We start from the raw sequence: 15,204 nt of genomic DNA, 5'->3' as shown, positions 1-15,204 counted from the left end.
AGAACTGATTGGAGAGCTGCGAAGTTCGCTGAGCATATATGGAAGGAACATGGTTTCGACACAACCATGGAAGAAACCTTAATCAACTCTTGGGCCAATCCCACCAGATGAGTCCTTGATGATGATTATCGACCCATCTTGACCTATACCGAACCTCCATCTGACGGATATTGGGATATTCCTATATCACCCAACTCCAAATTCTTCCCAGTCTTCGAGCCTTTTGATCTAAGTCTTCCTGAAGATCAAAGACTTCCTTTAGAGTTTGAACGTTTAAACCAGTTTCATGCTAAGCATGGAACCGCCCTCGAAAACATCTGGTCGAATGACAGACCATCAATAGTGAAGAATTACAAGGTGAGGAAATTTATGAAAACTGACTTTGTTCAGTATACACTCACAAGGAGAAGTGATGACTACATAAGAACGCAGGCTGACTTCCCCTGCATAAATCTGGAAGAAGTGTTTTTGATTGCTAGAGTCTTCCAAGTCAAATTTGAATAGCACCCAAAGATGAAGATTGCTTATGAGAAAGCTTGTGAGTTTCTCAAAGCACTTGTTTCTGACTTCGGAAAGATAGATGAGGATATCCACCCTGTGCTTATAAAGAAATTTAACTTCCCTCCTCTCAAGACTGCACCAAGCTTCACTGAAGGCTACCAAGAAATGTCTCTCGGTGCAACTAACCTCCCAGAGTTAGGAGTTGTGTTCAAGAAAGCCAACAGTGGCATCAAATACTGCATTACTGTTACTGCAATTCATAGACTGACCCAAAAGAAACTAGAAGTAACTCTGACTTCAGTTCAAAGGTCCGAAAACACAACAGATGAAGCGAAGTTTGAAATAACGAGAACAATCAGCTGGCTGGGTGAAGTGAGGAAGTTCTGGTGGATCCTCATCAAATTCTTGAAACTGGATAAGTGAAGAAGTAAGTTGTAAAGGTCACTTATCCGCAATCAACCTTCTGGGGGAAAATGTTGTTACAAAAAGTGACCCTCTAAACTTATCCGCAATCAACCTTCTCTGATCCGGAGTTGAAACACAATCTCTCTACCGCAATGAAGACTTTTGTTACGTCAACTGACTTGTCTTATTAGCATAGTTTTGTCCAGTGAACCTTGTGTGGTCACCTAGAAGTTAGTAGTTTATTATAGTTTATTCAAGATGTAACTTTAAGGAACTCTATAAATAGAGTCCCCATCTTCATCTTTCAATACACGAATCTCTTATCACTTCTTCTTATCATATATCTTATTGATCTTTCTGAACTTTCACTCCGAAATACTTAGATCATTCTCTTATATCTCTATTATCTTCGAAGATCCTATTCAACTTAAACTGATCATGTATACTAACTTGAGTTTGATTGCAACCCTAGTTATGAATCAGTTTGGTGTATACTTGATATAACTTGTTGTCATTTACATTTCCTTTACTTTTAAGTGCTTTATGATTCCGAAACTAACTATCTAACAAATCTAACTTATTATTGTTGAGCTTTTATGATCCTTTGAGATTAACTTATTCCGCAACTATAATCTTGTACTAACGTTTGGTCAAGTGTTTCTCCTAAAGTTTTTCTCTCAACAATATTTCCTTGTCATTTTGGGATGAAGCTGTCAATACCACGTGTTATACCCAAAACCAGTCTATCATTATTAAGAATCATGAGGAAACTGCTGATGAGCTACTAAAAGGAAGGAAACCGGACATTTCCTATTTTCATGTGTTTGGATGTGTTTGTTACATCTTGAATCAAAGAGATCAACGTTCTATGTTTGAAGCTAAAGTTGATGAGGGAGTATTTCTGGGTTACTCCAGCATATCCAAGGCCTCCAGGGTATTCAATCTTTCAAGGAAAATTGTTGAGGAAACAAATCATGTAACCCTTGATGAAGAATCGTTCATTCATGATCGAGTTGATCACGCCTCATCAATTCTGAATGAACTTACTTAAAGTTCTTCAGACCCTCTTCCTGAGTTCTTGCCAAGTGACGTTGAGCCAGTTGTACCAAATGGTGATCAGTTAATTAGTTCACAACTGATGTCTAATGATCATGCTGCCATCCGTGAAGAAGCTGAACAATCAAATTAGGAAGAATCTGATCAAAGTAATACAAATGAAAGTTCTAATCTAAGAATTCTTCGAGATCATCCTGAATCTCAAATCATTGGAGATGTAAATTCTGGGATTTTCACTCACAGAAGAGTCAACATTAACTTCTGTATGTTTGTAAACTTCGTCTCAATGATTAAACCATATAATATCATTGATGCGTTGAAAGAAGCTAACTGGATCAAGGCCATGCAGGATGAGCTGGATGAATTTCAACATCATCGTGTGTGGACTCTTGTTCCCAAACGTCAAGGAAAATACTATCATTCACATTCAGTGGGTTTTCAGAACAAAATGAATGAGGATGGGATTGTGATAAGAAACAAAGCTATACTTGTGGCTCATGGTTTCTATCAGCATGAAGGGTTAGACTATGATGAAACATTTGCTAATTTTTCTAGACTTGAAGAACTGCTTTTGTTTCTTGCCTTTGCTTCTTTCAAGCACTTCAAAGTCTATCAAATGGACGTCAAGTCTGCCTTTCTACATGGAGATCTTCAAGAAAAACGTTTTCTAAAGAAGCATTCAGGATTCAAAAGTGAAGAGTTTCCAAATCATGTGTATCATCTTGATAAAGTTGTCTATGGTTTAAAGTAGGCTTCTAGAGCATGGTATAACACATTGGCAAGCTATTTTCTTTCAAGTGGATACAAACTAGGAAACATTGAAAGCACTTTGTTCATAAAGCATTCACGATCCCATATCATTCTCGCTCAAGTGTATGTGAATTATATCATCTTCGGATCCAATGATGAAATGCTAAGTTCAGAGTTCACAAAGATCATGGGAAAAAAATTTGAGATGAGCATGATGGTGAACTAACTTTTGGGGTTTGCAGGTCAAACAAATAATTGATGGTATTTTGGTTTTCCAATCTAAATATATTGCAAATATGCTGAAGAAGTATGGATTCTCTTATTTCAAGTTGGTAAACACTCCGATGTCCTCATCAAGGTTTATTGGCGTCGATCCAAATGGCACTGATGTGAATACAACTATGTTTCAAGGAATGATAGGCTCTCTACTCTATCTTACCTCCAGTCGCGCTGACATTATGTTTGCTACTATATTGTGTGCTCATTATCAAGCCAATCCTAAGAAATCTCATCTTCTAGTTGTGAAAAGGATCTTTCATTACTTAAAGCATACACCCAATCTTGGGTTATGGTACCCTCGTGATTCTGAGTTCAAGCTGGTGGGATACACTGACTCTGATCGTGGTGGATGCGGAATTGATCTCAAAAGCACGTATGGAGGAGTTCAAATGCTTGGAAGTAGATTGGTAAGCTGGTCCAGCAAAAAGCATACATCAGTGGCTTGTTCTACCGCTGAAGCTGAATATGTTGATGCTGGAAGGTGTTGTGCTAAGATTCTATGGATTTAGAATCAACTCTTAGATTACGGTCTAAACTTCTCAAAGAATCCCATCTGCTGTGACAACACCAATGCTATTTAGATGATACAGAATCAAGTGCAACATTCCAAGACCAAGCACATTAATATTTGTCATCATGTCATCCAGGACACCGTTCAAAAGGTAAAAGTAGAGTTGTTTTACATTCCCTCCACAGATCATCTGGCATGCATTTTCAGTAAGGCATTGGACAAAAAGAGTTTGAACATATTTATTGTAGAGCTTGGCATGCTTTCAATGACTATTTTATGCCTTATGAAAAACACAAAAACAAGTGCGTCTTTTATTATGTTTGCAAATCTTTCACATTTAGTATTTATATGTATTTTTCTTCAAGCCTATCTAAGATTTATTTGCATCTTCTTCCTTCAGAATTTGTAAGGACTGGAGCGTTATTTAAAGATCTCAATGCTCCTATTGTTGAGAAAAAGAGTGGCATCATGTCCTCTTCTTCTTGAGATTACCCTCTTTTTACTACATTCACTGTGATGGATGAAAAGAGTAACCATCAATGCAGTAAGTCTTGTTTTCATCCACTGACTCATAATCCGATAAAAACTTGAATTCCATCGTGTTGATCTTGAAGACACGATGGTTTTATGGATTTGAGTCAGTTAACTCGTTGGTTACAAAGACAGGTTCATTTTCTTCTTTTGTTCTTGGTGAACATGAAGCTTGGAATCAATCTGCAAAATCTCAACATTTAAAGGCATTCTCTATCTTTTTACTATGAAATGTGTTGTTTTTGTGTGATATGGTTGATCTTGTTTGTTCTCTTTTATAGCTGAAATTTCAAGTGGTAGATATCACAGAAAATGGAAGTGCATTTATGACAATTCAATTCCAAAAGATTTGATGGAACGAATCTTTATCACCTTTCTGAAAAAGTTGTACATACTTTGTTGTTAAAACTATTTTCTTGTTTGACCAACTCTTTTATTTCTATTTCTATATTGTTTATTATTTTATCCCATATTTAAAGGGAATCTGACGGAGGCAATTCTAAGCCTAGTATGCAACTTTTAACAAGTGATTGTCCTTAGAAGCATGCTACTGCATGTGACTAAATCTCTCTAAGTTTCTCATCGTCGAGACCATCTACTGAGAACATTGAGTCACCCACTCATGCTGACTGTCTAGCATTGTATAAACTTTCTAAGTGAGATTACCTGGTCCAAATAAGAATTTGATATAAAGGCTTGGGTGTTTATTTTTATTTAACTATCTTACCTGACCCTGTCCGTGGGAGCATGCTTGTCGTATGCATCAATTCTCACGTTCTGCTGAAACATTGAACATAACCCAATGGCTTACCCTGATTGCATAGTCATCTGCGTGAGAGTAACTGTCTGGTCCTTAAATGACAAAGGTTTGTTCATGTCCGTGACCTCCTAGTCTGAGGTATGACATGGTACCATTATGAGTTAGTGGTGAATCTTTGATTCTAGAATGCAACTTACTATATGATACAAAATTCTAAACCACTTCTTGTTTATGAGTTAAACTGTTTATGATTCACGCTGATTTCACCTCAACGTGACTAAAACAAACCATTTTTTCCGTTATCTTCTTAATAAAACTTAATGATTCATTATGTTACACCACACACTAATAAAAGTTTGAAACTTTGTGCCGATGGTTAGTCTATGTACCGTAAACTATCGCACGCACCAATCCATTCATGCCCTTATACTCTTCTTTAAAGTTTTACGATTCAACATAATGTAGCATACACTGATGAGAGCTTGACAAATCTATGCTGATGGTTAAGATGAAACACAACAACTTATCACACGCATCATACCACTCATGCCCTTTCCTTATAATAAAAGTGATTAATGAGTCAGTGTATGAAACCACATGTTGATGAGATCTTGCAATACTATGTCAGTGAATGGTATGTAATGACCCAAAAACTGTAACAAAAATTTTCATTTAAAAGTCATTCAAGTCATTCATTAATTGTTCAAAACCCATATCAAGTCAAGTATTAAAACATCAAAGTAAAAATTATTTCAAATGCAGAAACCATGAGGGGAGGATGATGTGCCATCACGTCGGGCCTTCCCTTTGGAACAGGATGTACCTAAAACCATAAACATAAATTGTAAGAATAGAACTTAGTGAGTTCCCCAAAATACCACAAACACAAATATACAAGTGCCATGGGCTACCCCCATGGTCTTTACTTGCAATATCGAGGGCCAAAACCGCGTCTTACATACAAGTGTCAGGGGCCATATCCTGCTCTTTCATGCAAGTATCACATAGACAACTAGCATTCTACATAACAAAGTAATGGGTCGGAATTGGTGCCTTCGAACCATGGATATATTGAGAAAATTCACCTCAACTGCTGAAAAACCAGACAAATGCTCGGGCTGCTGGACTAGAAAAATCCCCATGTTAACTAAACAAACCAAGTCCTAATTAATAATTAGGACATAACCCATAACTGAGAATCTACATTACTTCCCTAGTGTCCAAAGTAAAAAGGGCAAATTACTCCTTTTTCTTTTATGCCCACTAAAATATCCTAGGCCCAACCCCAAAGATCCACTAAAGACCAAAATGCGCCTAAAATCAAAAGTGACCCACTACCATGAAAATATATGGTCCAATCCCAACAAGCAAATATCAACGATAAAGGCCCAAAATCACCAAATCTAGATTGGTTTGTACACTCGACGTACCAACTAGTATGTGCAGCGTATTCGACTGAAGTGGGAAATATCACGAATGGGGTGCAGTACGCACGTCGTACTGGGAATTACGCCCAACGTACGCAACCCTAAGGAAAAAATATGCTAAGGTCTTAATGCCTTAAGACCCTACAACCAAAATTCAGTTATGAGCTTACTAAGTCCCTAAGGCCAAAGTTGCAAACATTATGCCTTTGCATGGCTACAAGAAGCCCAACACTAAAAACATAGCTTACATAACCCTTTTCTACATCCTAACTGTTCCATGGGGACAAATCAAGGCCCAAGCTTGCATTTTATGACTTAAAATGCCTTAAAACGTCTGAAAGGACACCTTAAAGGCTTTGGAGGACCACTCACTCACCAAGATCTTGGTTTTGGGACAAAAAGGAAAAAAAATGAAGGCTTAACTAAGATCTAAAGATACATAAGCCAAGTTTCGAGCTTTATACCTCCAAATGGTGCACATTGAAGAGAAGATGTTGCATCCAAAGTCCTGAGAGCAAAGCCTACTCCTTGAAGGTCCTTCTTCACAAATAAGGAAGCACACAACTCACTCCGAAAGCACAAAATGCTCAAAATGAACTAGGGTTTGCAAGAAGGCTCGATCTTAGGATGGAGGATGACAAAGGGATGACAAAGGCTATATTGGTTCTTAAATAGTGTACAAACCCTAAATATTAGGGTTTTGGTCTGAACCACGTACACCCGGAGTATAGGAGTACGTGAAACATATTGGCGCGAGGCTTACTACGCTCAACGTACCAAGGTGTACGCCCAACGTACTCAAGTTGCACCAAAAGGTCACAAAATCGCCCTTAGGGAACCAATTTGCAAACATTTCATAACTCAAGGGTCTAAAAGCAAATAACTGGAAAAATAGATGTTACAACTCTCGTCCACTTGAACTAGACTTCACCTTCGAAGTCTGCTGTCGTGAATAAATTAGGGTAGTGTTCTCGCATCTCCGCCTCGGGCTCCCATGTCCATTCGGAACCCTTCAGATGTTGCCACTGGATCTTTACCAGTGACACCTCCTTGTTACATAGAATTCAGGCGATCATCAACTTGAGTATCATCCAGAGGAATAAGCGCGGACTCACCGGCCACACACTTCCGAATCTGAGACACATGAAAGGTGTTATGTATTTGGCTGAGCTCATCAGGAAAATCCAGCCGGTATGCAACCTTTCCCACTCGAGCCGAAATCTTGAAAGGTCCGATAAATCTGGGGCCCAACTTGCTCTGCTTCCGAAATCAGATGATACTTTTCCATGGTGACACCTTCAGAAGCACCAAGTCTCCTACTTGGAACTCGAGGTCCGAACATCGCCGATCAACATAGCTCTTCTGTCGGCTCTGCACGACTTGCAACCTATCCTACACCTGCTGAATCAACTCCGTATTCTTGAGTATAACTTTTGTACTCCCCATGACTCGATGCCTAAACTCCCCCCCAGCAAACCGGGGTCCTGCACCTTCTTCCATACAACACTCAAAAGGTGGTCGGTCGATACTGGCATGATAAGTGTTGTTGTAGGAGAATTCGGAAAGTGGAAGGTAAGTATACCCACTTCCTCTAAAATCCAACACACAAGCCCAAAGCATATCTTCGAGCATCTGAATTGTCCACCCACTCTGGCCGTTAGTCTAGGGATGATATGCGATACAAAAATGCAATTGAGTACCCAACTCGTCATGAAACGTCCTCCAAAATGAGGAGGTGAAACGAACATCTCGGTCGGAAACCACCGAAACTGGCACCCCATGCCGAACCACCACCTCCCGAACATAGATGTCATCTAAGTTCTCTGCGGATATGCTCTCGGCAGTCGGTATGAAATGAGCACTCTTGGTAAATCTATCAACAATGACACATGCAGAATCAAATCCATGTGTCGTTGGCAATTTTGTGCTAAATCAATGGTAATCTCTTCCCACTTCCACAGGGGAATGGGTAAAGACTGCATCTTGTCCTAGGGTCTATGATGCTCGGCCTTTACCTTCCGGCAGGTCAAGCACCGCTTAACAAACCAAGCTATCTCCCTCTTCATACAGGGCCACCGATAGCTCAACCTTAGATCCCTGTATATCTTCTTGGCCCCTGGATGAATAGAAAACTTTGACTTATATGCCTCCTCTAGAATCGTCTATCTCACCCCACCCGTTTTCGGAATCCCAACTCTACCACACTGAGTCAACAACCCCCGGCTCTCTCTGAAAAATAAGGGAATATATCCTCTAATCCGCTTGGTCTTCCAACTTTCCTTTTTCAATCCCTCCACCCGAGCGTTCATGATCAAATCCATCAAAGGCGAAGTGACAATCATCCTCAAATAGATATCCTGGATAGGCGAACACATGGCCTTATGGATCAAGGCATCAACCACCACATTGGCCTTACCGCGGTGGTATATGATCTCGCAATCATAATCCTTTATCACATCCATCCATCTCCGCTACCGCATATTCAGATTTGGCTAGTCCATCAAATGCCTCAAACTCTTGTGGTCGGTGTAGACAGTACACCAAGCCCCGCATAGATAGTTCCTCTAGATCTGGAGGGAAAAAACTACAAACCCCAACTCCAAATCATGTGTAGGGTAGTTCGCCTCGTGAGTTTTCATCTACGTCGAAGCGTAAGCAATCACGTGACCCCTATGCATAAGAATCTCTCCCAAACCCGAAATAGAAGCATCACCATAAACCACAATATCATCCAAACATTCAGGGAGCATGAGAATCAGGGCCTCACACAATCTCTACCCTAGAGTCTTAAAAGCTAGCTGCTAATCAGACACCTACTGAAAGGTTACATTCTTCTTTATCAACAGGGTCAAACGCACTACAATCTTGGAGAAATCGTGGATAAATCTCCGATAATACCCTACGAGACCAAAGAAAATCCGAACCTCAGATGCGGTCCTCGGAACCTCCCACCGCATCACAGACTCGATCTTGGCAACGTCAACCAAGATACCCTTCTGGTTGATGATGTACCCTCGAAACTGCACCTCGCGCAACCAGAACTCACATTTGGAGAATTTGGCATAAAGCCTCTTTCTCCTCAAGGTCTCCAACATCTCTCGCATATGCTGCTCATGCTGCTCCTAGGTCTTGGAGTAGACCAAAATATCATTAATGAATATAATCATAGACCGATCCAGCATCAGTCTGTAGACTCGGTTCATGAGATCCATGAAAGTTGCTGGTGCATTGGTCAGCCCGAATGGCATCACCACAAACTCATAATGACCATAATGAGTTCTGAAGGCTGTCTACTGTACATCATTATCCATGACCCTCATCTGATGGTACTCTGATCGCAAATCAATCTTGGAAACCAAGATGCACCCTGAAGTTGGTCAAACAAATCACCAATCCTCGGAAGTGGGGAACGGTTCTTCACCGTTAGCTTATTCAACTCTTGGTAATTGATGCACATTCTGTGTGAACCATCTTTCTTCTTCACAAAAAGAATCGATGCTCCCCACGGAAAACTATTCTGATGAATAAAACCATCGTCTAGCAGCTCTGGAAGCGCCATAGACAACTCTTGCATCTCTGGCGGCGCTAGGCAATACGACGCCTTGGCTATTGGCGCAACACCAAATACCAAATCAATCCGAAACTCAACCTGACTCTCGGGAGGCACTCCTAGTAAATCATCGGGGAAAACATCAGGGAAATCCCGCAGAATGGGCACCTTGCTCAACTCTGTCGTACCCTCAACTCCTGTGTCCGCAACTTAATCTAGGAACCCAGAACAACCCTGCTGCAGATATATCATGGACCTCACAACTGGACAGAGAGTTAGCCCATGTGAAGCTCTCTCTGCAGGAATAATCAGTTCTCCCCAACTTGGGGTTCAAACTCTCATTAGTTGCCGCTCGTAATCAATCATCGCCCCATTGGGGCCTAACTAGTCCATCTCGATGATAACCTTCAATCCTCTCAGGGGAATTGGCACCAAATCAATAGAGAACCTCTTACTAAAAAGGTTCAGGAGAAAAGCTTGATGAATCATCTAAGCACTCACGATGCAGTCATCTGCAATCTCAACCTCTAGAGGGGATTCCAAAGTCCCCAGAGCATCGCTAAAGTTCTTGCTGAGTGCAAGAGATACGAAGGACTCGGTGGCCCCTGAATCAAACAAAACATCTGCAGTCTTACCATTGACGAAAATGGTCCCTATACAAATCAAGCAAAAAATATGAGCATAAAATAAAGGAAACAATAAAAGATAGAGGTAAGACACTTACCCGTAACCACATATGGTGTTGCACAGACCTCATCGGTAGTCAGTTGAAATGCCTTGCTCTTCACCATAGGGGCCTCCACCGTGCCCTGGCAGCCATCAGTAATCCTCAATGTGGCTAGCCCAGGTACCGCCACAGCTCCCCATGACAATCTCGGTCGGTCGGCCATTTTTTTTCTGGTCTGATTGTAATGGAAGAAAATCTATCACTCCTAGGGAAGTCCCTACTCGTGTGGCCTAATTGGCCACATGTATAATAACCTGCAGCCACTGCTCGACATGCCCCATTATGCGGCCTTCCGTACTTTCCACAACGGACCTGACCCTGTTGGCCTTTGGTGCGAGCATCAGAAGTGTTTGGCCTCTTCGCTTGGCCCACGACTGTCTGCACCTGCTTCGGTTTCCGCTTCGATCGAAGCTCCAACTTAATCTCCTGCTCATGGGCCTTCACGATCATATAATTCAGGGTCCTGCACCTTGACAACCTCATAAACTCCCTGATATCCTCCATTAACATGTCATGGTATCTCGTCTTCCTCATCTCCTCATCCGCAGTGTACTGAGAAACCAGTAAAACCCTCTCCTTGAATTTGGCGGTAATCTTCGCCACGATCTCAGTAGTCTGGTGAAGGTCGTGGAACTCCCTCACCAACTGCTGCACCTCGATAGCTGGTGAAAACTCCCTCTGGAATCACTAAACAAAATGCTCCCAGGTCATTACTGCCACTGATGTTGTCCCTACAGCTAACCTCCTCCTACCAGTCTCGTGTTGTGTCCTTCAATAGGCAGGATGCAAATCCCACCTTTTCCCCCTCAGGGCTAAATCTCATCCGCTAAGCATTCCCTATGTCAGCGATCGAGTGACGGATAGCGATGGGGTCCTTAACCCCAAAGAACTCAGGAGATGCACAAGCCTTGAACTCCCAAAATGAGGGAGTTCGAGCTCCAATATGACTCGCAACAATCTCGACTCGAAAAGAAATGAGCCTATCATCCATCAACTCCATGATCCCCTCTTTGATAGTGCCGAAGAGCATAGAGGTAGCATCCACAATACCACGAGCGTGAACCCGAGCGTGAACCAGAACCCAATCCTGAACCGGAACTCAAACCTCCTCGAGTAGTCATCACCATCCTCAAACTGAAACACAACATAAAAACAATCAGCAAAAGACTCGAGGGGACTCCTCTACATAGGCCTCCTTAGAGTTTCTAGAATTTCACTCTTCCAAGGTACAAGTCTTGTGCTTCTAGTAGTACGGGCCCAATACTACCTTCCACACCTACCTGTACCTTCCACAAGGCCAGTCCTGATTCATCTAAGCCACCACACTAAAACCAAAACTAATCCTATGCTATACAACATACATATCCTAGACTCTCCTAGGAATTATCAACTCCCACAACTCACAATACAAAGAACCTCAATGAACACCGCTGGTTGACCAATACATGCAAGTTATACACAAAATAGGATCAAATAGATTGTCAAAACTCGATTTTTGTCACACCCCCGGAACAGAACGGCGAAACGTCCGGAGGCGGGTGACGTCATTGTGCAGTATCATAACAATTGCATATAAATGAAACATAGCAAATCCAAACATCATACATTATAATAAGCTTACATTTGTTTTACATCGTGTTTATGTTCTCAAATATTACACAAAAGAGACATTAGTAAGCAAATTCCAAAAGATAGCAAAATAATCTTGAGTCCGCGATCCAACAACCTGCTTATTGGTTTCCTGAGAATACAAGTCGTTTGAAAAGCGTCAATATAAAATATGTTGGTGAGTTCATAAGCATTTTCGTATAAAACTTGATGATAGTTTAGAAATCCAGAAAATCCAATATTTTCTTATCAAAATCGTTGTAAGTCTTGTTTCAAATCGAGTATAATTGCATGTGTGTCTTAGTTCTTTGTTTTCAAAATCGTATAAAATCGTTTCCTCCAGAAAATCCTATATTTTCTGATGTATAAAATAGTAGCTTTTAAAACAATAACACTTGTGTGAAAAGTCTCGTTTGAGGTGATTCAAAACACAATTGATTATAAACCAAAGGTGAAATCTGTATAAGTACACTTCTGATATATTCTAATGAGTCGTTATAACCATACTAATATGACGGAGTGCCTGTTATGACGTTCTTCAGGCGTCAGTTTGTTCAAGACATTTGTCACCCTAGACTGGCCGGTCTAGCTGTAGCGAATAGCGAAGGTACGGGGTGTCAACCCCGTATAGATCTATACACAAATTCCTGTTTCCCCCTCCAGGAGACTCTGGTTATAACTCTTACAGGACTTTTAGGCGTACACTATTGTATATAATATATGTACTGTGAAGATTTGTCTGAGTAGAATACTAACAGTTTCGAGTAAATCATTGAGATCCATTATTTACTAAATAAATAATAATAGTTGTACTCGTTGACTAAATATTTTGTTTCGTTTCGTTTGTTGAAAATAATGCGCTTTAAATGTTTATCAAATCGATTCAATAGTAGCAAAGTCGGATAAAATGGCTTTCCTCTCTATATATATTACTAAGTGAGATCCCATTTACCGGAAAATGTCAAGTTATGATTTGTGTAAAACTATGCCTTGGGTGAAGTTATGACAGCAGCTTTATGACATGCAACATTTTTTGTCATAAGGATAATTCTATGTGTAAATATAAGGAAGTCTTAGGAATAATATGAAGAATCACTAGTAAAAGAGGATGAATACTTACAAAAATTCTGGAAATTTTCCTTGAAGGAATGAAGCTTGAGTCTTGAAGGAGTTTGAGAGAATTCTTAGGAGTTTACTTGATGAGGAAGTGAGAAGTAGAATAAGGGAGGAAAAGAGATTCACGTATCTGAAGGGGAGGATAAGGGAGTGACTTGAGACTTGCATGGAAAACTGGTGGGTAAAGCTCCTTTTCTTATGGACAATGTGTGTTTATATGGGATTTGCATGGGAAATGAGAAATCGACATCCCATCATAAAGTGAAAACCCTTCCTCTTCTAAAAATCTCTTTAAAATCCTGGGTATTATTTTATATAAATATATTAAAATAATTGATTTTTTCATAAAATAGTGATTTAAGGGGTCTAAGATAGGAAAAATATGAGTTTGGTGTGATTTCCGGAGTCAAAATGCCTTATAATGGTAAAAAGGTCCGAAAATGATGAAAATCCGGAGTGGGATGTTGTTCCTGCGAGGGTCCGAAGGGTTTAGGAGGTTTCCGGAGTCATCTTCTAAGTTCCGTAGCAAGGAGTGCAATTTCCGAAGTCAACAGTAGAATCCGGAGCATGTCCCTCGGAACCGGAGTCAGGAGCGAAGCCAGCAGGCCCGGATCGAGGATTCCGAAGCGGGTCTATTCCGGAGTGAAGCGAGGTCCGAAGCAAGCATTGACCCTTCCGGAGCATGTAAAGTCCGAAGATGCACTCCTCTTGGTTCCGAAGCAAGAGGGTTCCGGATCAGGAGGGTTCCGGAGCAAGAGGTTCCGGACCAAGAGGGTTCCGGAGCAAGAGGGTTCCGGATCAGGAGGGTTCCGAAGCAAGAGGTTCCGGACCAGGAGGGTTCCGGAGCAAGAGGTTCCGGACCAAGAGGGTTCCGGACCACGAGGGTTCCGGAGCAAGAGGTTCCGGACCAAAATGTTCCTATTGGGTTTTGTTCTCCGGTTTTGGGCTGTTTTCGACTGAGGAACGTATGTAGAGAGATTTGGGAGAGATTTCACATACTTTGAGAGATTTGGGAGAGATTTCACATACTTGGAGAGATTTGGGAGAGATTTCACACACTTGGAGAGATTTGGAGAGAGATTTCACATACTTGGAGAGATTTCTCATACTTGGAGAGATTTGGGAGAGATTTCACATACTTGGAGAGATTTCTCATACTTGGAGAGATTTGGGAGAGATTTCATATTCTTGGAGAGATTTGGGAGAGATTTCATATTCTTGGAGAGATTTGGGAAAAGACTTCATATTTTTGGAGAGATTTGGGAAAGGACTTCATATTCTTGGAGAGATTTGGGAGAGAGAGAGATACAGTGGGAGAGATTGAGAGAGAGACTTTGTCGGGAGTCCTTATTAATGCTTTTCTTCATAGAGTAAGGGCCTTAGACTTAGTTACATCCCATTTTGAGTGATATACACCCTCGGAGGGCACTTAATAATTTTTTATAGAGTTGTTACTGTTGGATATAGTGTCTAAGTCCATAACTATATTTGGTATGTACTTGACCCGACCCGGCATAGTCCATTTGGGTTGCACTTCACCCGAACAATTTATGGATAATCGTTTGAGAATAGTATAAGTTATGATTTATTAATATATTATAAGTCCTAATATATTAATATAAAATCATAATATTTAATTAGTGTTGATCTATAATTAATTTAGAATTAATTTAGAGATCAAAAGTATGACTAATTAAATATGGGCTCTTGTATTTATATAGTGTGGGCTAATGCTTATTTGGAATGGGCTAGGCTTGCATGGAAAGTCCATGGATACTCCATGGAGCTTTAACCCATGGATCTCATGGAAATGAAAAGACATGGGTATTAGGGTTTACATGGATGTAACCCTAATCCACCACACTATATAAAGGAGGCTTTGGTTCTTGAAATAACACTAGTTGATGTGTGTAAACTAAGAGGGTCGATTTCAAGAAGTTTGTGACTATTCTCTCAAGTTTCCAAGTTTGTGGTGATTTGTGA

The 15,204-nt window shown here is 40.7% G+C and overlaps 1 protein-coding gene across 1 annotated transcript; it reads left to right on the top strand.

The window, feature by feature from the left end:
• The first annotated feature begins 3,008 nt into the window (after positions 1-3,008).
• LOC145111817 (secreted RxLR effector protein 161-like) lies at positions 3,009-3,500 on the top strand. The gene has a single exon (XM_079048066.1). The coding sequence runs from the start codon at positions 3,009-3,011 to the stop codon at positions 3,498-3,500; it is 492 nt and encodes a 163-aa protein (XP_078904192.1).
• Positions 3,501-15,204: the final 11,704 nt, after the last annotated feature.

Source organism: Lactuca virosa, chromosome 5, assembly GCF_052849685.1.
Source record: "Lactuca virosa cultivar CGN04683 chromosome 5, Lactuca_virosa_CGN04683_v6, whole genome shotgun sequence".
NCBI classification, from domain to species: Eukaryota; Viridiplantae; Streptophyta; class Magnoliopsida; order Asterales; family Asteraceae; genus Lactuca; species Lactuca virosa.
This window is presented reverse-complemented; position numbering and strand designations above follow the sequence as displayed.